We start from the raw sequence: 24,168 nt of genomic DNA on the forward strand, positions 1-24,168 counted from the left end.
CGTTCACAGACGTCACCAAAGGAAAAACTGAGCAAGAGCGAACAACTGCGCTTCGGATGACACACTAGCTGGAGAGCAAGGATCAACATAATAAAGCACCGAAAACTAAAACAACCGCAGGGCAGACAGATCTCACTGTGCCATTTGGAGATGCTCGCAGTGCATGCATAAAAGCAAGAATGAAGCGCAAAAGCGAAAAGAGGCGACCTGAGTCGATGAAAAAGCGCCGTGCAGCTCAGAGAGAGGAGGCGGAGCTAAAGTCAGATATTCACATTAGTGTATCAGGTAAGAAACTGCGGATGAACCCTTCGTAGCTTGCATTGAGCGAGTTTGGAGCATAGACCGTTGCTTACGCTGGCCTTGCAGTGTCTGAATGCAGATTTTATGATTTTGCTGACTATTAGACTTCCCTGCAGCTTTTTATCTAAAATGGCGACACCATCGGTTCCTAATCATAAGCTACAGTATTGACTATGCTACATGTTATGCGTTGTCAGCTACCCCAATTTATGCATTTTCATACTAGGGCGGCACACGTCAGTTATGAACAATTTCTTATTTACAATAACGGCCAAACCCGGAGGACGCTGGGCCAATTGTGCGCCGCCCTATGGGACAATCACGGCCGGTTGTGATACTGCCTGGATTCGAACCAGGTTGTCTGTAGTGACACCTTTAAAACTGAAATGCAGTGCCTTAGACCGCTGTGCCACTCGGGAGCCACGGTGTATTTATATCATGACCATGTGCATCAGAGGATGCAGAATTCCTGTTTATCCCAAAAATGAGGATAGGCTACAATACATGCATTTTGCCTGATTCAAAAGGCTGATAATGTGGCTGTTTTTATAAGCCAACCCGCACAAAAGGAAATTGTCTCACTTGTTATTTTTCATTGAGAATGGGCGAGCTTTTTGCACACAAACAATGGGCCTACTGTAGGCTATTTGTCAGGCTACCTCATAATGCATATTAGGCCTGCATGATAGGCTAGCCTACAGCCTTGTATAACCAACCAAACATTGTCGTTTTGTAATAACTTGGTAAGAAAATGTTTGCAATCAATTCAAACCGTATCGCTTATTCTAACTATCTCTCACTTGAGGACTACAGTGGAAGTGTTCTGTCAAAGTAGAAGATGCATTTCTATTGGCCACGCGAATCTATTCTCCTAGCAACGGCTTGGGCATCGTTCCAATTAGAATCTCGAATGTCTTCCCAGGCAGAACTTTTAAAAAATGAGGGAATTCGATTAATATAGCCCGGGCACCTGATACGCGTGTTTTTAACAGGGTGAAAGTTGAATGCGTTCGTTTTGGAACGGGGCAACCACCCGGGCGTGAACCAGGTGCCCCGTTCAAAGTCCACGGCGAAGTCAGCTCAAATAAAAAGGGACGTAATTATGCACGATAAGTAATGAGTAAGATTCTGTGTTTTGACATGCAAAAGTGATTGCTTTTGATAAAAACGTATGATCTGCATTAGTTCTAGTTCGACAATTCAAAGATATAAGCTATTTGATGGACGGTTCACCATGTTGCATTGTTGACAACATGACCGAGTGGCTCAGATTACTGTTAGACTTGAGAAGGGCGCTCCCGCCTCACCGCATTTGCCGTTTACGTCACGGGCCATGGTATGGTGCCCCGTGGTTCAACATAATAGAATCCGCCCAGTCCTGCGTTCATATAAGTAGAATGATTGGCATGCCAACCCTGCAACAGTGTCGCGTTCACCGTTTCCTTGAACCAATAACGTTGCGCGAGAGCAATACATTGTTGCAGTGGGTGGTGCTTATGATTTTATTTCAAAACTATTTTTGAGCAGAGTACGTAGCCTGTCTATGCGGCCTGTTATTTTTCGTCACTAAGCAAGTTGAGGCTTTATTTGTCATATCAGTATATTTTTTTCAACGGAGACAGACACATTTATAGACCTTGCCCAGCAAAGCATTATGCTACTTTAGAAAAATATTTGCTGCACTTTCTATTGGCTTTTGAGTGGTAGAAAATACCATATTTTGCTGTTCGATTCTGTGGGGCGTTTTAGTTTAATGGGATAAAGAAAATAGATTTTCTTTAATGCGTGTGTAGGCCATTGTGCTGGACTGTTTTTCAGACGTTTACGTTATTATTTAGGCGCGTTTATAGTAAGACTGCAGAGAAAACAAGCCGTTCAACTTGACTTGTAACTAATTCAATTTGACTTGTAACTAATTGTTGGCTAAAGTCGCTATCAGAATGACCGAGGACAATGTCACGAAAAGTATTGAAATCATTAAAGGTAAGTGCTGTTCTGGAAGCAAACCATACCTTTCATACTGTAAATTGTTGCACTATTGATATCCGTCGGTCGAAACATTTCCGGGGGAAAGGAAATTCAAATTCAAACTGGCATGTGCCATTTGTTTTGCCCGCAAAGTGTGGCACAATTAACAAGCATTAATTTGTAGACAACGGTGCTTTGTATGTTTGTTTGACTGTCCATAATCAAATCAAATCCATGATGAAACTCAAACAGAATATAATGCAAAATAGTTATTTAGATCACTGCACGCCCCCTCCCCAAGACCACGACTGTGTGCCAAAAAAAGCTTTTAAAACCCCCTTCTATTTTTCAGATCAATTGTATTTCGCAGTACTGCAGCAGAAGATAAAAAGCACAGCTGACAGACATTGCTTCTGCATAGATGATGAGCTGTCATATGAAAAGTAAGTGCTATGTATTACAGGACGTTCATAGGCCATATGAGTGATTCCTCACGAAACCAGGTGTGTAGTCATTTCTCTAATCTGTTTTGCAACAAAAACTAGCGTTTCTATTGGAAAGGTTCAGCAAACAGGCCGGACCTACCCAAATCTGTCTAATAGAAACAATAGTTTTGGTTGCAGAACTGAACGTTTTGCAACTGTTTGGAGTAATGATTATACCCCAGGACAAAAAAAAGCAGGCTGAGTTCCAAAAAGATTCGTAGCACTTAGGATCATCTTGCGTCCATTTAGTTTCAATGGAATGAAGATGATCTACGATGCTTTTGGGAAACCCAACCCTGGTTGTATTTGAGATTACTCATGTATTGGAGCCCTGCAAAGTGGTCACCGTAGCTGGCACGGCCACAAAGTCATGAAATCAGGTTTTAAGTCTTAACCACACTGCTAAGCCTAATCTTAAATTAAGACCAAAAAGCATATTTGTGGTTTCATGAATTTTTACAATATAGACAATTTTGACTTTGCAGCTTAACATATATTTACCATTTGTATGTAAAAGCATAATTGAGAAATAATAAATAAATGTTGGTATATTTGACATTTTGGCCTTACCCAAGCCTCCTGTGTATGACTCCCATAATGTTTCATTTGTAGGCGCTACAAAGCAAAAATATGTAATATGAAGCTTTACCGCTTGCTCTTTAATATGAGTCATATTCATTAAAAAACTTTTTTTTTTAACATTCGTTTATGAATATTGAAACATACGTGTGTGTGTGTGTGTGTGTGTGTGTGTGTGTGTGTGTGTGTGTGTGTGCACACTACCGGTCAAAATAAACACCACCTGTGTGTCGAGAGAGAGAAGAGCTGAGGATATGTTTATCGTGGAGGTGTGTGTGCGAGCGTATATGACTGTTCCTGTCTTAAACCATACAAATGATATACTTTTACATTTGAGAAAATAAATGTTTACATGCAGTATATGCCAAGACTACAGAATGAAATGTGAAAGTGGATGGCATTTAATCTAATGTGCTATCTGATATACAGTACCAGTCAAGTTTGGACACACCTACTCATTCAAAGGTTTTTCTTTATTTTTACTATTTTCTAAATTGTAGAATAATAGTGAAGACATCAAAACTATGAAATAACACATGGAATCATGTAGTAACCAAAAAAGTGTTAAATCAAAATACATTTTATTCTTCAAAGTAACCACCCTTTGCCTTGATGACAGCTTTGCACACTCTGCATCTTCATCAATTTAAGAATGATGGAGGCCACTATGTTCTTGGTGACCTTTTAATACTGCAGAATTGTTTTGGTACCCTTCCCCAGATCTGTGCCTCGACACAATCCTGTCTCGGAGCTTTGACCTCATGGCTTGGTTTTTGCTCTGATATGCACTTGTGAACTGTGGGACCTTATACAGTGAGGGGGAAAAAGTATTTGATCCCCTGCTGATTTTGTACGTTTGCCCACTGACAAAGAAATGATTAGTCTATAATTTTAATGGTAGGTTTATTTGAACAGTGAGAGACAGAATAACAACAAAAAAATCAGAAAACCATGTCAAAAATGTTATAAATTGATTTGCATTTTAATGAGGGAAGTAAGTATTTGACCCCTCTGCAAAACATGACTTAGTACTTGGTGGCAAAACCCTTGTTGGCAACCACAGAGGTCAGACGTTTCTTGTAGTTGGCCACCAGGTTTGCACACATCTCAGGAGGGATTCTTTCCCACTCCTCTTTGCAGATCTTCTCCAAGTCATTAAGGTTTCAAGGCTGACGTTTGGCAACTCGAACCTTCAGCTCCCTCCACAGATTTTCTATGGGATTAAGGTCTGGAGACTGGCTAGGCCACTCCAGGACCTTAATGTGATTCTTCTTCAGCCACTCCTTTGTTGCTTTGGCCGTGTGTTTTGGGTCATTGTCATGCAGGAATACCCAACCACGACCCATTTCCAATGCCCTGGCTGAGGGAAGGAGGTTCTCACCCAGGATTTGACGGTACATGGCCCCGTCCATTGTCCCTTTGATGCGGTGAAGTTGTCCTGTTCCCTTAGCAGAAAAACACCCCCAAAGCATAATGTTTCCACCTCCATGTTTGACAGTGGGGTTGGTGTTCTTGGGGTCATAGGCAGCGTTCCTTCTCCTCCAAACACGGCGAGTTGAGTTGATGCCGAAGAGCTCCATTTTGGTCTCGTCTGACCACAACACTTTCTCCCAGTTGACCTCTGAATCATTCAGATGTTGATTGGCAAACTTCAGACGGGCATGTATATGTGCTTTCTTGAGCAGGGGGACCTTGCGGGCGCTGCAGGATTTCAGTCCTTCACGGCGTAGTGTGTTACCAATTGTTTTCTTGGTGACTATGGTCCCAGCTGCCTTGAGATCATTGACAAGATCCTCCCGTGTAGTTCTTGGCTGATTCCTCACCGTTCTCATGATCATTGCAACTCCACGAGGTGAGATCTTGCATGGAGCCCCAGGCCGAGGGAGATTTTGTGTTTCTTCCATTTGCGAATAATCACACCAACTGTTGTCACCTTCTCACCAAGCTACTTGACGATGGTCTTGTAGCCCATTCCAGCCTTGTGTAGGTCTACAATCTTGTCCCTGACATCCTTGGAGAGCTCTTTGGTCTTGGCCATGGTGGAGAGTTTGGAATCTGATTGATTGATTGCTTCTGTGGACAGGTGTCTTTTATACAGGAAACAAACTGAGATTAGGAGCACTCCCTTTAAGAGTGTGCTCCAAATCTCGGCTCGTTACCTGTATAAAAGACACCTGGGAGCCAGAAATAGTTCTGATTGAGAGGGGGTCAAATATTTATTTCCCTCATTAAAATGCAAATCAATTTATAACAATTTGACATGCGTTTTTCTGGATTTGTTTGTTGTTATTCTGTCTCTCACTGTTCAAATAAACCTACCATTAAAATTATAGACCGATCATTTCTTTGTCAGTGGGCAAACGTGCAAAATCAGCAGGGGATCAAGTACTTTTTTCCCTCACTGTATAGTGTGGCAGACCAGTGGGTTGGGTCAAAACGTTTAGACAGATCAGACACGGACAGAGTAGGATTAGCTCAGTTTCAAAAGGTGTTTATTAAAATAAGTTCAAAAGAAAATAATAGGTCTTCCCAAGAGACCCTCTCCAGGATACTGTCTTCTGTGCTCCGGGTCTTGCTGTATCCTGTGGAGATAAAAAACTGAACTCCCTCCTGTTACCTCTGGTACCGTCCCCAACTATACAGGAGTCCCCAGTCTCTCCTCTGTGTGCTGCCCTTCTGGCAGCTTTATGGGACTTGTACAGCTGGTGAGCAATCAGCCCTTGATTACTCACAAATCCCCAATCAGCCCTGTCCGGAGAGACCTGGCACGTCCAGCAGATGTAGCCATCGCCTCGTGATGTATACTCCGTCTGTCACCAGGCCTCGACGAGTCTCCCCCTGGTGTCTGACCTGCTGTACGCCCCCCCTTAGCTCTGGTCGGGGAGGGGACTGTCATCAGTGCGACATATGTCTCCCTTCTCGATAGGGCATCCGTGTTTCCATGTTTCGCCCCTGACCTGTGCACAACAGAAAAAGAGAAGCATTGAAGGGACAAGAACCACCTGGTGACCCGATCGTTTGTGTCCATTCCCCTGGCCATCCAGACCAGGGGAGCATGGCCCGTGACCAGGGTGAAGTGGGTACCTAACAGGAAAAAACTTGAGTGTCTAGCGCCCACTTCACCGCTAGACACTCTTTCTCAACAATAGAGTATTTTTTTTTTTCTCTCTAGGTATCAGCTTTCGGCTGATGTACATGGGGTGCTCCTCCCCATCGTGTATCTGGGACAGAACGGCCCCTAGTCCCCTATTAGTCCCCTCTTCCCAACCTTGGCTGTGGATGAGGATATCATCCAAATAGACTGCTGCGTACTGCTGGTGGGGTCGAAGTACTTTGTTCATCAGTTGCTGGAATCTTGGCGGGGCTCTGTGGAGACCGAACGGGAGCACCCAGTACTGACACAATCGGTCTGGTGTCGAATGCCGTCTTCTCCCAGGAGGAGGCTGCCAACGGTACCTGCCGATATCCTTTGGTCAGGTCAAAGGTGCTGATGTACCGGGCCTTTCCCAATCGGTCGACGAGCTCATCCACTCTCGGCATGAGGTAGGCATTGAACAAGCTTATGTCGTTCACACCCCGGAAATCATTACAGACGTGCAGGCTACCGTCGGGTTTGGGCACAAACATGATGGGGCTGCACCATGCACTGTGAGACTCTTCAACTACCCCCCCATCGTCAGCATAGTCTCCACTTAATGTTTCACGGCCTTCCTTCGGGCCTCCGGAATCCGATATGGCCTCTTTCGTACCGTTTCCCCGGGTACGGATGTGGTGTTCAATGAGGGTCATGCGGCCCGGCTTCTCGGAGAACACCGCCATGTTCCGATCGACGAGCTCCTTGAGCTCTTGCTTCTGGGCTGGGTCAAGGTCCTCATTGCTCGGGACCACCACTGGTACCGTTGGCGTCCTGGGTCCCGACCATAACACGGCCAAGGCTGTCCTCTCGTGTCACTTCTTCAACAGGTTCACGTGGTAAATCTGTTGGGGTTTTCGTCTCCCCCGGCTGCCGTAAGCGGTAATTGACAGGTCCCAGCTTCTCGATCACCTCGTATGGCCCGTGCCATGTTGCCAGGAACTTACTTTCGGCCATGGGGATTAAGACCAACACCCACCTGGAATTCTCGGGGCTGGGCTCCCCGATTGTAGACCTGGGCTTGGGCGCGTTGGGCCTTCTCCATATGTTCCCTCACGACTGGCCATATGGCTGTCATCCGCTCCCTCATCTCCACGTGCTCTACCACGCTGCGTATTGGGGTTGGTTGGGCTTCCCACACCTCCTTGGCGAGGTCCAGTAGGCTTCGTGGCCTCCTCCCTTATAGGAGTTTGAAAGGGGAAAACCCAGTGGAGGACTGGGGTACTTCTCGGATTGAGAACATTAGGTGGGGTAGTAGCTGGTCCCAGTTCTTCCTGTCCTGCTCGATGACCTTCCACAGCATTTGTTTGAGCATTTTTATTGAACCACTCGACGAGCCCATCCGTCTGCTGGGTGGGAGATGGAGGTCCGGATCTGCAGGAGAGCACACAAATCTTTCATTAGATGGGACATAAACTCAGTACCTTGGTCTGTCAGGATCTCATTCGGGATGCCCACCCGGCTAAAGAGGTGGAACAGCTTACGGGTGATTCCCTTGGATACCGCCGCCCGTAGGGGAATGGCCTCGGGATACCAGGTGGCATAGTCCACTATTACCAGGATGTACCGGTGTCCTTGAGCTGTTTTTACCAGGGGTCCCACTATGTCCATGGCGAAGCGTTCAAAGGGCACCCCGATGATCGGTAGGGGACCAGTGGGTTTCGGAAGTGTGCCTTTGGGGCAGTCATTTGACACTCCGGGCAGCTGTGACAGTAATCTTCCACGGCCCTCCTCATCCCGGGCCAGTGGAACCGGGCGGCGATCCGTTCCCGGGTCTTCTCCATTCCCAGGTGCGCCCCCAACAGGTGGGTGGGGGCCAGCTGAAGAACGGTTCCCACGTACCGTCGGGGCAGCATCAATACCTCTTGAAGTTCCCCCTGTTGGCGCGATACCTGATACAAAAGGTTATTCTTGATTTGGAAATGGGGGTATCGCCAGTCACTCACCCCCGGAAGTAGCTGTCCATCCACCGCTATCACTTGGGCTGCAGCGGCTTTCAAGTTAGGATCCTCCCACTGGGCCGTCCCGAATTGTCCCCTCAGTTGGCCCCCAGGGGGTGTCTCGACTGGCCCCTCGAAATTGAGGAGGGGGAGGCTGGGCTCTTCCTCCTGTGGTTCCCCAAGGGGGTCGGGTTCCGGCACCGACTCCGGACCCGTAGATACAGATTAATCAACCGTTTGTTTCCGGGCCGCATAGGCGATGGGTCGTCCTCGCTCTTGTCTTCGGCCGACTCGTACCTTCTTCCTCAGCTCGTGCCCCCACAGGGCCGCAAACAGCTAGGAGAGGTACAAAACCACTAGGAGAGGTACCGGCAACTCGGGTACTGCACCCACCATCATCTGGCAGTTCCCTTGTTTGCTTCACGATGTTGGCCCATACTGTTGGATACCGCTTTGTCCATTTCCTGTGTTCACGGGGACACATCTACCTACCACGTTAGGTATCCTGGTTCAGCATGCTCGTGGTTACGAGGGTAACCATACTTCCGGAGTCTAATAGAGCTTCCGTGTCGTGTCCGTCAACCTTCACTGGGACCATGGGTGCAGTTGATTCGTGGTGTACCCAACAGGAGGTGAAGTAGTTCACTGCGTGACCCACCTCGCCTCCGGGGCTTGCTGATGGCATCGACTCCTCTCGAGCCGGGCAATTCCAGGCAATGTGCCCCCGGGCACCACACTCAAAACATCTCCTTTGGTTTCCATCTACCTTTGGTCGTCGGTGGCGGGTCGGCCCTACCCCAGCCGTCTCTCCACAGGTGTGCGGTCCTTCGGCCCTGCCGACTGTCGGTTCGGGGTACTCCGCAGTGGGGCTGTCCTTCCGACTCCTCGAACGAGCCGCCGACTCGGCCCGGCTCCCACTCAGCAGGGCCTGAGTGTTCTGATGCGTCTCCACTGCTTCCAGGAGGCCCTCCGAGGTCTGGGGCGCGCGTAGACTCGCTGCCCTCTTCATGTCGTGGGGTAGTGCCCGTAGGAAGCGATCCAGGACCACTTTGTCTAGGATAGAGAGGGTGGATACGTCGGTTAGGAGCCACCCCCTGGTGACGCGCAGTAGGTCGCTCATCTGGGCTCGGGAGGATGCGTCGGCTACGAACCTCCAGTCGTGGAATAGTTGACCCCGATGGGCCAGGCTGTACCCTTAGCTGCTGAGTATCTCCCGTTTTGAGTCCGTCGTAGTTAGCTGCCTGTTCATTGTTCAGGTCCCAATACGCCTTTTGGGTATTCCCAGAGAGGAACGGGGTCAGCAGACTGGCCCACTTCTGCCTTGGCCATCCTTCCCGTAGTGCTGCCCGTTCAAACGTACAGAGGTAGGTTTCGATGTCGTCATCTTCTGTTAGCTTGATTTAAAAACTTATTTGGATGTGATTCAGTAGACGCTCCTCCTTGTAGCTTCTTGATTTCCTCAATGAGGCGGACGTTTTGTAGCCTGTTATGAGAATTTTGTTCTCAATGTTCATAAACTAAACTTCAATTAAAATACTTAGTCTACAACCCTGAATTTGTAAGATTCTGGTTGAATAACACAGACAGGGTCCCAGTTTACAATAGTCAAAAATGTTTATTCACGAGGGCGCTCTGAAGTCCATTGTACAGAGACACCATTATATACCAGGCTCCGTATTTACGCAAACACATACACACAAACATTAAGGCCCCAGATCTCTTAACACTGTAGATCATTACCCAGCCAACAGTTTCATTCCTCTGAGATTAGGGAAACCTTGAGGGGACTCCCTCTCATATCTTAAACCCTCAGAGTTCAAGCTAGGGCAGGTCAACCACAGTTTAACAGTTCTTGGCGTTTACTTAAACACACACACACATGCTTCTCTTATCCTAGTCCAACCTCGTTAGACTTATGCTTAACCCTTTAGTTACTCATTCTACATGCTATATAGACCATATCCCTAATAGTTAAGTCTCAGGGTAGAATTATTTAATCATTACATTCAAACATATAAATCCCTTAACATAGCCGCTGTTCCTCCAGCGTTCGTTCCTGAACCGCTTGTTGGGCCCGGATGAACTGAGCTGTCAACTCGTCCATGCTCATGCTGCGTAAACGTCAACCCTGATCTGACCACGTTATCAGAATGCCTGCATTCTCCACCACTTGTGGCAGACCAGGGGATTGGGTCAAAATGTTTACACAGATCAGACACAGACAGAGTAGGATTAGCTCAGTTTCAAAAGTGTTTTTTAAAATAATAGTCCAAAAGAAGGTATACTGTCTTCTGGGTCTTGCTGTATCCTGCGGGGATCAAAAATTGAACTCCCTCCTGTTACCTCTGGTACCATCCCTAACTATACAGGAGTCCTCTCCTCTGTGTGCTGCCCTTCTGGCAGCTTTATGGGACTTGTACAGCTGGTGAGCATTCAGCCCTTGATTACTCACAAATCCACAATCAGCTCAATTAATCCTTGCCGGAGAGCCCATCAAGACCTGGTACGTCCAGCAGATGGAGCCATCGCCTCGTGATGTATACTCCGTCTGTCACCAGGCCTCGACGAGTCTCCCCCTGGTGGCTGACCTGCTGTGCGCCACAATAGATAGGTGTGTGCTGTCGTGTCTTTGCTATGCCGGATTAAGTGATATGACATGCTATTCTATAAAATCATTTCTCTGTAATTAATATTACCTGATTAGTTCAATCATGTAAATGTAAATAACTAGAAAGTCGGGGGACCACAAAATAATGTTTATAGAGCTGTTATCTTCTGAATAAACTCTTAAAGACCTGGTAATCTTTTACATCAATAGCGGTCAATTCTTAATCGTCACCTTATTCAGTCTCATCTGAAGTCGTAGAATTCTTGGTTATCTTCACGAACCCTGGCTAACAAGCTGAATCAGCAATACAAAATTTGGTTTAATTATTAATTTACTAAATACCTAAATAATCACACAGAATTACACATACACAGGATGGGTCATACATTGATTACTAATTATGTCATAAAAGAAAACGTCCCTAGCGGATGGAACAGATATGACGGCTGGTTACACATAGAAAGGGGGTTGGGTTTTGAATGAAAGCACGGGAAGACAGGGGAACAAAGGAATTTGGTCTCTGATCGGACCTTGTAAAGCTATGCTATTGTAAATACAGAGTCTTATGCATTCTAAATATAACCGCCCATTTGGAAAAGGAAAATGCAAGGAATATTTACTCTGAGCTGTGCTTCAATAGGTTGGTCGTAGATGGAAGGGATCTTCCTGTCCTCTGAAGAATGTATGGTAGAACGGATGCGTTGTAGTAACGTCTTGTGTTTGGTAGAAGAGATACTTTGTCCGTCCCTTCCTAGCCCACGTTTACAGCTGCTGCTGCTCACTCAACGGCTAGGAGGTATCACTTCTTTAGTGAATAAGAGTTCAAAGTTCATACCAAGTTGCCATACTTTAAGCTCACGCTGAAGTTGGTTTAGTTCTGTAGATTAGCCCTTTTAACGTATGGACCCTCGTCCTCGGGAACACAAATGTTACATTTTCTTAAAGGGCTTATATAGTGGTGGAGAGAAGGGCGTGTTTCATAGTTTACAACCAATGTCTTCACATGGGCGGGGCCACTGAGTTGAGTCTAGTTCACTTATGAAAACCAATTCTCTCATTTAGAAGCTAAAATTACATTTAATCTTTTCACAAATAGTTTCATATTTAAACATTTAAATTGCACAACAATTCCATGTGAATCTGATAACTTGAATGTGTAGACTTTCCAAGATACAGTTTATGTCATCCTATCATCGGTAATAATGTCTCAGATGACAACTGATCTGATATCATATTCTTTAAGTACCAACGCATATTTTCAACTGGTTGGATTACCGAAATATGGTTCTGGTCCCCACCCTTTTGATGTTTTCATACTCTCTATGTTAACAAACGGCTTTCCAAGAGTAACTCTGTAGAGGGGGTCATAAACCTGACCAACAGGCCAACTTCATGACAGTGCCCTTCCAAATCATGTCCAATCAATTGAATTTACCACAGGTGGACTCAAATTAAGTTGTAGAAACATCTCAAGGATGATCAATGGAAACAGGATGCACCAGAGCTCAATTTCGAGTCTCTTAGCAAAAGGTCTGAATACTTATGTAAATAAGGTATTTCTGTTTTTATTTCTAATAAATGTGCAAACATTTCTAAAAACCTGTTCACTTTGTCATTATGGGGTATTGTGTGTAGATTGAGGGACAAAAAAATATTTTGACATTTTAGAATAAGGCTGTAACGTAACAAAATGCGGAAAACGTCAAGGTGTCTGAATAGTTTCTGAATGCACTGTAAGTGTTGAACATTAATGAATAGCAGATGTGGATGTCCAAGTATGAATGTTCATCAGCAAAGAGGATAGTTCACACACATTGTAACATATATCACAATATTCATATTTCCGAGCCTGTCTCCACCCATTAGGTCTTCATCAGAGACTTAGGCCTATTTAGGAGAGCTGATTTATTGATTGTTCAGAACATTGCAGGTCACTCTAAAGAAACTTTGCTTTAACAGTCAACCTTGTGTTCTCTCTTCTCCAGCTTCTATGCAGACTTTGGCCCGCTCAACCTGGCCATGTTTTATCGCTTCTGTTGCAAGCTCACTAAAAAGCTCAAGGTAAAGGAACTCTGTAACCTTACACACACACACTGACAGAGGACTTGGTCAATTGATAGTCAACTGTTTTCTCAGCCTAACCAAACAGAAGTTATGTCACACTAGTCAGAAATGGGTAATGTTTGTAGATTATTGAAGAGAATGTTGGCAGGGTTTTAGAACTAATGATTTGTAGAGCATTGTAGTCTGGTAAACCCAGATTCTTTCGGCAACTTTGATAAAGGGGAAAAATATATATTTTCGGGGTGGGTCCTCTTAAGACAGACAACTCTCCCAACAAATCTCGAGGCAGACATGCCAGAACGTCGGGATTTGAAACCAAAGTTTGCAGGCAAAACCTTTTGCAGTGGATTTAGTGAAGGTAGTTGATTCAAACTAGCCACTTGCGAAATGCACTCATTTAAAAATAACCTCTGTGATCTCCGTCTTGCTAGCTACTATTTAGTATTTTATTCAAGCGAATAAGGTAGTGACGCAGTTCCTCTATGCCAAACTGAAGTTCTATTGTTAAACTGGAATATTATAACATTTTGGGAGGAACTCGGGATGTCTAGAGAAACTAAGAGCATTGAGTTCAGAGATCTCCTAATCCAGTCCTGGACACTCAATGACAGTCTGACTTATAGCAGGCCTAGGCCTATTGGTGTAAGACAAGCTCATATGGATAAAGTTGTGACAAAATGTAAAAAAAATCAATTTATTACCGTAAATTCCAGACTATAAGCCACAACCTTTTTCCCAGCTTTGAACCTCGCAGCTTAAACAATGACGCGGCTAATATATGGATTTTTCCCGCTTTCAATTTTTTTTTTCTCAAAAAAACACATTCTGTGACGTGCTCAGTTTTTTTGGCGGCATGAAGCTTTCATTAGACCAATGAAATTGCCGAACGGGTTAAGGTCAAACAACTTTTTTGTTTACTGTTTAGATTAAATCGAGCGCTCTCAAACTTCCCATCATTCGGATTACGGTAGTCATTTTGTCACCCTCATCATGGCAAAGACACGGAGAAATGCGTATGATGCAGCTTTCAAGTTGAAGGCGATTGATCTGGCTGTTGGAAAAGGAAATAGAGCTGCTGCACGGGAGCTTGGTCTTAATGAGTCGATAAGACGTTGGAAACAGCAGCGTGAGGAATTGACTCAGTGCAAAAAGACAACTAAAGCTTACTGCTAATTTTTTATTTTTGTTACAAGCCGTGTTTCGTTAAAGCCTATTTATTTTTGTTACAAGCCGTGTTTCGTTAAAGCCTGTGTAAAGTTAATTTGTTTCAATGTACCGGTAGGCACCTGCGGCTTATAGACATGTGCGGCTTATTTATGTTCAAAATAAAAACACTTTTTTTAATTCAGTGGGTGCGGCTTATATTCAGGTGCGCTTAATAGTCCGGAAATTACGGTACTCTTCTGTATGTTGTCAACTCTACTTGCTATGTTGTTAGTCTGTCGTAGTCAGGGATCAGGATTGTTTTGTGTAGTGATGTGCAGCAGCGTCATGCAGCCTAGTAGTTAAAAGCGTTGGGCCAGTAACCGAAAGGTTGCTGGTTCAAATCCTCGAGCTGAAGAGGTGAAAAGTCTCTGTGCCCTTGAGCAAGGCACTTAAAGATGCACTATGCAGAAATCACTCCGCCATTTCCTGGTCACTAAAATTCTAATAGTTCGCCTCATTTCAGTTTGTGACAAAACAAGCAAGTATAGTGTAGAGAATCATTGTACAGTCTAAACCGCTGTGAAATATATTTTCCATAGCGAAAAATATTATACTTCCAGCTGTTTGAAGCTGGTGTACAAAACCGAAAGTAAAAGACGCAAAAAAGAAACGTAAGAACGGAAAACATAAAATAGCGCACATACAGATCTACCGCTTCGTAGACTTGTTTTCAATGAGAATGACAGATCTATAACACACATTTCTATGTGAATTTGGTCGGGTCGCCCAAAAAGTTACATATTGCAACTGTAAGTCACTCTAGATCAGAGCGTCTGCAAAATGACTTAAATGTAATTGGCTAATTGTTATTTTGTTGTCATCTGGAGCAGTCATGCACTCTAGCGAAGAAGAAGATAGTCTTCTACACCTGTGGAGATCAAAAGAAACAAGCCAACGCTGCTTATCTTATTGGTTCATATGCAGTAAGTATTTCTCACTCAGCAGAGAAGTCCTACTGATTGATAGCCCTGAACCAATGATTGATTGTATGTTACCGGGTAATAAAGTGCTTGTGAATCTTCATTTTAATGTTGCTGCTGTTCTCCGTTAGTAGGTCCTCCGTAATACTGGCCTGTGTTTGTTTGAAGGTGATGCATCTTCAGAAGACGCCAGAGGAAGCCTACAGTCTACTGGTGTCCAGGAACTCTACCTACTTACCGTTCAGGTAAACACACACACAAATGCATGCATACATATACAAACACAGAACTTCTAGAGAGAGAAACTCCTAAAGAGCACACATTAGAAAGTAGTGCCAATCACAATTGATCAATGACGTATTGTTAAGCTTTTATGACCCTGTATTTATGTAGTCCTTTTAAATGTGGTATGAATGCTTTATGCAGGTGGATTTGAATTGTTTCTAAATGTAATTGTTTTGTCTGTTTTTAACAGAGATGCCTCTTTTGGAACCTGCATGTACAATTTGAACATTCTAGACTGCTTGTGCGCCATATACAAGGTACCACGCTTCAGTCAGTCCGATGTTAGTCTAACAAGTTCATTTGCAGTTGCACATTTTATGAAATGTAAAACATTTTGCATAGCGTTCCATGCTCTAATTGAAATGTACTCCATAAAATGTATCTCCAGGCTCTGCAGTTTGGCTGGCTTGATTTCTCCCAGTTTGATGTGGAGGAATACGAACATTACGAGGTAAGTTTATCGCTATCGTACTTCAGAATGCAACTTGGGTAAACACAAAGGATTCGTAATTGTCTGTCTGTGTCTCTTTGTTGCAGAGAGCAGAAAATGGAGATTTCAACTGGATAATTCCTGGAAAATTCCTAGCGTTCAGCGGTCCTCATCCAAAAAGCAAAATGGAGAACGGTAGGTTGAAACCCTCCAGATTAGCTTTCTTCAATCTGAGCTGTAAGGACATGTTTGCATTTTTTATGTTTTAATACCAATGTGGAACACGCTGCCACATTGATCTTTTCCCTGCTAAGAATGACTGGCAAATGAACTCCCTTACACTGTGTAGCCTATACTTGCAAAGTGGACATCGAAAACATGACGCATTTCAGTCACAGAACTTTATAAAATTATCATTTTACAAGCGTACACTTCCCCCCTACATGCCGTGTACAAATATATGTGACTTCAAGTGTGCAGAAGTAAAACAATTTCTACAAAAACATTTTGTTCTCTCCAGGTTACCCTCTTCATGCCCCCGAGGCCTACTTTCCTTACTTCAGGAAACACAATATCACAACCATCGTCCGTCTCAACAAGAAGATGTATGACGCAAAGCGTTTCACCGACATGGGCTTCGAGCACCACGACCTCTTCTTCGTGGACGGGAGCACGCCAAACGACTCCATCGTCAGGAAGTTCCTCAACATCTGTGAGAACTCAAACGGAGCTATCGCTGTTCACTGCAAAGGTACTTTACTTCATTACATTCACGCCTCAGTCCCAAATGAATGGGAAAGATTGGCAGCGTAACTCTGCTCAAACACTACATATCCCACTGATCCTAATGTTTTTCAGCTGGTCTGGGTCGAACAGGCACCCTGATAGGCTGCTACATGATGAAGCACTACCGCCTGACTGCGGCTGAGGCCATCGCCTGGATGCGTATCTGCCGGCCCGGATCAGTCATCGGACCACAACAGAACTTTGTAGAAGAGTATGTGTCTTTATGTGTGATTTACCTCTAGATTCAATCCATTGTTGTGAAGGTTTTTGCTGTATAGATCAGTGGTCACCAGCTCTAGTCCTGGAGAGCTACAGGCAGACTAGCTCCAACCCAGCACTAACGCACCCAATTCAACTCAGGTTTTTCAGGGACATCTTGGATTGAGTTGAGTATCAATTGTTGAATCAGTATCAAAGATGTTTTGTAGGGAGTCGTACAACTTCAATGCTGTTATTCCGTTATGCTGCAGTAAGCAGAGCAGTCTGTGGTCCGAGGGCGACGTGTTCCGGGAGAAAATGAACGAGCAGGAAAACGGCAAGCTGGCTGTCACCAGGATCCTGTCGGGGGTTGATGACATCACCATCAACGGCAGCAACAAGAACAAGATGTCCAAGAAAGAAGAGGCGGAACTGGTAAGAGTTTTGGAAATCTTGTCTGGTTACTTTGATGTCAAGAAATTGAATAAACCTTAATGTCAAGAAAGGAAGGAGGGAACAGTGAGTTAATGGATCCCTCTGTCTGTGTACCTCGTTTTCTTACCATTTGTCATTCATCTCCCTCAGTATAATGACGATGAGGAGATGAATGGCATCACGCAGGGTGATAAACTGCGAGCCCTGAAAAGCAAGAGACAGGCCAGAGCATCCACAGGCTCCCTATCGTAAGTATCCCATCTACCTTCAACTCCCATCATGCATCACACTGACTTGTTTCAGGATACTGAAATAAGTGAACCCCCCCCATTCCCTGCATTTGGTTGAGTTATCAAATTGATTAAATGGGTTTATTTTGTCCTTAAAGTTCATAGAATTGTAATTAGGGGAGTGGAGTAGGAACAGGCTTTGCAGTCATGTTATCCAAGTCATCCATTGTATTGATGTTCAGAGAAAGTTGAGGTTTCATTAGGATTCTAACTTGAGATCATTTGGTATTGTAGTTTCCTTTTTGGATGTCATTTCATGCTCCCCCATTCATTCTTGGGTGGCAAGGATTTGATTTTAGCCTAATGATAGTTGGCCCATTATAGGTATATGTACTATGAGTTGTAATACAGGTTTTGGGTTGATATAACAGTCCACTTGTTGTTCTGTTGTTGCCATGCATTTGGTCTTGTAGTCATCATGGTTTATTTTTCATTGTCTGCCTCAAAACCATATAGTAGCTGCAACTCATGATTCTAACACTGATAGACAATTTTCTCATCATCAACAATAGTCAATGTAGAATGACTGAAAGTAGTGTCTTTACAAGCCCATATGGGCTGGGCACACTGTGCTATTTTAATGAGCGCCAGATTTACTATTTTAATGGCCGCCATGTTCCACTGAGAACCAAATGCGAATGTTATGGTTGTGGAACATTTGGTGCCAACATGGAGGACAGTTTGTAGACCTCTGTGAACACCTATGGCTGTGGGTTTTGTTATCCCGTGGCAGGCAGGCGGTAGTATACTGCTGGAGCCTCTTAGGCACCGTGTGGCCAGAATGCTGTCTGGATTGTCTGCCTTTCAAAATGTAGCAGAGAGAGCAAGACAGAGAGGGAAAAAAACTGAGAGAGGAAGTGAGGTTTTGTATCATGGAGGTAAGTGCATGTCACTTCTTGTCTGACTAGCTTCCTCTTCCTGTATAAATTGTCGCCATGCCAATGGATGTATGGCTTTTGGGTGACTGCGGTACGATAAGGTATCCTGTGGGTGGATAATGTGATGAATGATTTTGGTCACCTGCTCGGGCACGTGCTGCTTTTATATGCACAGGCTAGCAAGGGTGAGAACTGGGAATCTCCAGTAGACAGGGATTCCAAGGACTACTCATAGTATTGATTGAGACAGCTGCTCAACAGAATGTGGTTTCTCCATCGTCATGGATACAGCGATATGCTCTGAGATTGGCTGTTCATGGAAGCCCAAACCTTGCCCTCCTATTATTTAACTCCAGCATAGTCTAGCTACCATTTAGTTTTTCTCTGTGAAAGGGACTGAAATGGATAATGCAACATTGACTGTGGGCACGTGTGATCTATTTTTACCTCCTATGCATAACAAAAAAAAAAGCATGATTTAATCTTTTGAACATGCATGGCCTCTGTATTGTACCTAATATGTTGTAAGTGTTGGACCAGGTTGAATGTAAAATGGCTGTTCTTTTTCCATTGTGTTAGTGACTGGGTCAGTGCCTGCCCACTGTCCGTGCCTTGCTTCTTCCTGCCTAAAAATCTTCTTCTCTACTGAACCAAACCCACATTTATCTTGCAAGAATCCCTCGTTGACTCTTGTCGTAGTAAGGGTCCAATCACCATAGGCCACTTTCATCAGCCTATTGTATTCATGTCTTGAGAATTATGTTGCTAATTATTTTCATGAAAGTCTCAGTTTCTTTCCGCCAGTATCTCCCACGGGCACAGTTAGACTCAGATTATGTTCTAGATTAAGTGTATCCTGCACATGATTGTCAAATGCCCTTGGTGTTCACTGTGAGAACACTCCTCGAGACGACATTTGGGCCTCTGGACTAAGAGGTGTATAAGCCCAGTTATTTTTAGGTGATGTATTTACAAACACACATTGTGTGAAGCTTTTCTTCAGTTGTCTAGGCCTGTGGAGGTGCCTTTGTTCTTGCACCGTGTCCTTGATTGCCTTCTCCATTGAAGTCAGTCTTTCAGAGTAAACTGGAAGCAAGCTTTGGTGTTTCCTTACTGATTCTCAATGTTGAACCATACTTAGGCCTATAACTGCGCAAACACCGGAGATGGTAGACTCTGAAATGCGCCACTAGACCACCATTTGGGAAACAGTTTTAGCATGCTGTGGAAAACAAGTTGTGTAAAATCAATGCAAGAATTTGGGAGGTGGTGAGACTTGAATTGGTGGACTTAGCAGGTACCTTTTCTGCTATGGTGAAAAGACTTTACTTTACTTTTTGTTTTATTTTGTAGCCTGGGTGCCTAACTGTTTCAGCATTTAATAATGCCACTTTGCTGCCTTGTCAATCAAGATAACAACCAGTTGGCTGAAGTGGAAAGGGTCTGGCGCCCAGGCTACAGGCTAGTGGATATGTACAGTAGGACTCAGGACGGGGCGTTGCTGTTGGCTAAGCCTGACCCAGTTCCAGTGGAAAAGAGGACGAGTGAGATTCTCTCCTCTGGTTGTCTCTCTGTCTATCCTTCTTTTTGTCATGTTTTTGTTTCTGTTCTGTTTGGATGTTTTCCCCCTCCTTTAGATGGTTGGTAGCCATGCTGCTCTCGTCCCTGTGTAGCCTTGCCCTGTGGTGGATTGTGTATGGCTTCCCTTCTTCCATCCTGCATTTCTGTATAGACGGGTTAGGATTTCACTGAGCTCTCCTGTCCGCCCGTCCCCCAAACTCTTCCCCCTTCCGGAGTCTAACTGAGAATGCTGTAAGTGTGCCCCCTCACATTAATAACCCCCTCAAGAGTTTATGTGCCGGGGCCCCCCCTCCCGTCCCCCATCCTCACCTTTCTTTACACTTTTAAATGTCCTTCAGAGTTCTGGTATAAGTTTTGTCACACCCTGGCTGCAACTGACTTTTTTTTGCAAACGAGGTGAGTAGGGATCACGTTTCTGTGATGTGTCACTTAGCCTTTTGTCAGTCTTGGAGAGTTTTGGAAATGCCTTTTTTTGCTTTTTAACTTCAAGCACTGCCAGTAATAACCGCTTCCTGCTTATATATTTCACTCCTTGAATCTCTGTTTTGGAATAATTTTACCAGTAGCTGCAAATCAGCAAAGCCAATGCAAATCACTCCCACCCCAACTGAATAGTGCGCTTAAAGCAGTCGGTGAAAGCAGATATTGATCCAATTCCTAATTCAAGTGCTACAACCAGCTTATATTTGACCTCTGGCAAGCCTCCAGCACCTGAATAACCAACAAAGTGCTTCTATTGCCTCACATTCAACTTTGCATCAAACTCTGAGCCAAAGTTCCTCTGAGCCATGAGTAAATGAATGCTCAACATCTTAAATGTTCTGGATTATTCTGCGGCTGCTGCCTGTTTGCTCTCTCTCTCTGTCTCTGCATCTCCAAGCTGTGTGGTCTCAATCTCCTCCTGTCTGTCTTTCTCCCTCCCTTGCTGTTGATGTTGAAATATGGTGTGTGTTTGTGTGTTTACAGACAAGAAGAAAAAAACATCCACAGCAGGTCATCGCAGTCTTTAAGGTACTTAAACGCTTCCTGATTGAGAACTCAACTAGACCGATTGTCCGGCTGCACAGTATGGGGCCGTTTGTTCACTTGCTGTCGAGGTGGTGTGTTAATTAAAGGGACACCCCGCCATTGGCAACTGAAGGCCATCATGTTCGCCCGTTTCTACGTGTAGCATCGGTTTGCAAATTACGGCCGGCACTCTGTTCAGAGGGGCTAAGAACTCTCGGCCGGCAGGCGCTTGACAATCCTACCAGTCTGTCCGTTCTCTAAGTATTTGGTCTCTCTCTGCTCCAGGATTCTCCTTCAGTCCAGTGGGCAGAGCTGTAAAGCTGTGGTGAACCCCTCCCATCTCCCTGATGCCTCCGAGAAAAGGAAAAGAACCAGAACCTCACTGCCTGCCAATAGTTTGGGGGGCAGGTTAGTGTCAAGGTCTCCAATAAGCCGTGCTATTGAATTCCAACTAGAACTTTCATCGACAGCAGTGCAATATTAATGTGAAAGTCTGTATAAGGTGTGGGTAACTCAAGTTAGGATTTGTCAGAGGTAATGCTGATCTAGTTTGCTCTATTTCTCGTATTTGTTAGCTGAATATTCTGTGAAATGTTTGAAGGAGATATATATATATATATATATATACACTCAGTCATACAGAAAAGAGTTGACACAAGTGTGTGAAGTAAACTGGACAGAATGAGCCATAGCCATACATGGTTTATGATAGCTCGATTAACCCCTTCCCTCCTCTGCCAGCTCCCTGTGCCACTCCAGACTAGCCAGGTCTCTAGACAGCATGCATGTAGTGGCCAGTGACAGAGAGCCAGTGTGCCGTGAGCCCAGTGGCTGCCGTAGAGACACAGTCAACCTGCCCAACCTAAACATGCTGCAGGTCCCTCGGAAGGCAAGCCCCCCTCAACCCTTTCTCTGGGCTCAACCTCACTCTCTCCTACTCTGCGGGTCCCCCACACACCGAGGGTCTGCTTAACTTTACATTTCATAAGAGCAAACGCCTTCTATATCTGTTTGTACTCTAGGCTTCCGACACTCCGGCTCAAACAATTGAACGGTCTCTCCAGCTCTTTACACTCCCTACGGCTTTTTGCATGTCCTACTGGAATGGATGATTCAGGAGTATGACTGGCTATCGCTTCTCTGGACTTTTACTGCTCACACTGTGTCTCCTTGCTTTCAGATCCCGACAACCTTTTGTTGGTGATTCTGCTGAGAAGTCATTGGGGAATCAATCATATAACCCTTTCATTTTTCTTTCACCCTTTTTAACTTTTTAATTTTCACTCCGAACAGACGCACTGTGTCCAGAAGACGGAGAACTCGATGCTCTTTACAATCGATGCGCTTAACGAGACTATGGTATCCGTTTCCCTTTTCTATCCCTTTTGTATGGCTCATTGCTCTGCTATGCTGTTGTGTCTCTAGACAACTTGCACTCTTAATTACCCACATCTCTAAGTCCTTTATAAGATTAGAATAGACACACTGCATGCATAGTAAAGTCTTGCATATTGTGTTTTTGTAACCCCTCTTTAGGGTCTTTAATGAATAGAATACATTGTAGTATCGTTGAGAATTTGTGGTGTATTATCTGCATGTCCCATTTCTCTCTGCCTGGGTGTAATTGTGTGCTTTTTGTCCCTTCAGTCACTCCATACCAACAGCTAGAGCTCCTGTACTGCGCTGAGCCTGGGGTCCCGGAATTCTAAAAGAATTCTACAGGAGTCCAGTCTACTCTACAGCTCTTGAAAATTTCGATTTTGTTTTCATTTCTTAAAAGAGACTGGGTTAATTTTTCTTGAACCAGTCCAGTCGATTTTTGATATAGAGATGATGTTCGATGAGGAAATGATGCATCTGATTGTGAATGGGAAGAACGAGTTATCAGATATGATTAAGATGTAAACCATGTTTGGTTGGTTTGGAATTAATTTGCCAACTTCTCTTTGTCAAAAGGCACTTCTTTTATTATATATTTCACTGTTTATCATGGAACAAAATTTAAAAAAGGTTGTGTGCTTCTTAAAATGAAACCCTATTCTCTATACACTAGTCCTGGCCATAAGTAGTGGGAATAGTGTGCCATTTCAGACATTTGTTGCCTGCTTGTTTACATACTAGTAGAAGGTTGCCATAGCAATCCAGACTGATCCTGAAACATCAGACTGTCAATCTGCTTGTTGGTGAAGGTCCTCCAGAGGTAGGCACCGTCCACTTTTCTTAACCTTTTGTATGATCTAGATCAGGTCATGTCCAGCTGTTTGGAAGTTGAGGTGTTTTGTAGATGAAATCGTTTGTGAAAAGCTCATGTCGGCCCTCTTGAACATGCACCATGTCTACTTTAGAGGGTATGCTCTTTGAGGAGCATCTTTCAGAATGTTATAGACAGAAATGTCATGCACAGAAGTAATACAATGCCACCCTCTTTTCAATAATCAATGGTTTGTCAAAGTTGTAAATCCTCATTTCGCTTGTTGTATTTCACTTGGCTCTATTCAATCCGTATCGCGGAAGTTCAACGTTTCCGCTTGATTGAAATTGAATGGCAATGTTCCCGCGTTAGCGGAGACTGCATTCACGGTAAACTCTGCATATGTCCGTTCAATCAGAAATGATCTTTACATTTCTAGCGCTTCAGCGACGCAGACTGAATAACACCCTTAATATGCTCCAGCTTTCTTTCATTCTCCAGTGAAGCTTCCAGTCGGTTGTCTTTTTTTGTTGAGCTGCTGTACTTAAACTGTAAATAAGTCAACATTTTGATATACTGAAAAATGTATTTGTACTTTGTAAATATTTTTGTACTTGTTATGATTAACCATGCTATCAATTGTAATCAGTCTTACATACAAAATGGTCCTAAAGGGGCCTCATCTCATTCATGCATTATATATCTGCTCGGAGCACATGGAATATACCAGCTTTCTAAAATAAAATACCACCAATTATACTGACCATTGTCTTTGGTCATTTTTGGTGACATCCTGCTCATGTGCTACCACAGCAACCAAATTCATTTACAGTTCATGGACACCCCTCCCAAGCACCATTCACTTCTCACCATTTTCAAGCTT

The 24,168-nt window shown here is 44.2% G+C and overlaps 1 protein-coding gene across 9 annotated transcripts; it reads left to right on the plus strand.

Annotated features, from left to right (window-relative positions):
- On the plus strand, positions 1-24,049 carry LOC115164192 (dual specificity protein phosphatase CDC14C). 9 transcript variants are annotated; one of them, XM_029716436.1, is made up of 17 exons: positions 180-285; positions 2,621-2,711; positions 12,999-13,074; positions 15,114-15,206; positions 15,372-15,448; positions 15,679-15,745; positions 15,877-15,939; positions 16,026-16,113; positions 16,439-16,669; positions 16,777-16,915; positions 17,175-17,337; positions 17,488-17,585; positions 21,053-21,097; positions 21,380-21,502; positions 21,836-21,983; positions 22,388-22,453; positions 22,742-24,049. In XM_029716436.1, the coding sequence occupies exons 1-17, from the start codon at positions 180-182 to the stop codon at positions 22,760-22,762; spliced, it is 1,695 nt and encodes a 564-aa protein (XP_029572296.1). In that variant the 3' UTR covers positions 22,763-24,049. The 9 variants fall into 9 exon arrangements, 7 of the variants coding, with proteins under 7 accessions (XP_029572294.1, XP_029572295.1, XP_029572298.1 ...); XM_029716434.1 differs by lacking the exon at positions 22,742-24,049 and having other exon boundaries at positions 1-285; positions 22,388-22,735; XM_029716435.1 differs by lacking the exon at positions 22,742-24,049 and having other exon boundaries at positions 1-285; positions 21,854-21,983; positions 22,388-22,735.
- The last annotated feature ends 119 nt before the right edge of the window (positions 24,050-24,168 follow it).

Source organism: Salmo trutta, chromosome 27, assembly GCF_901001165.1.
Source record: "Salmo trutta chromosome 27, fSalTru1.1, whole genome shotgun sequence".
NCBI classification, from domain to species: domain Eukaryota; kingdom Metazoa; phylum Chordata; class Actinopteri; order Salmoniformes; family Salmonidae; genus Salmo; species Salmo trutta.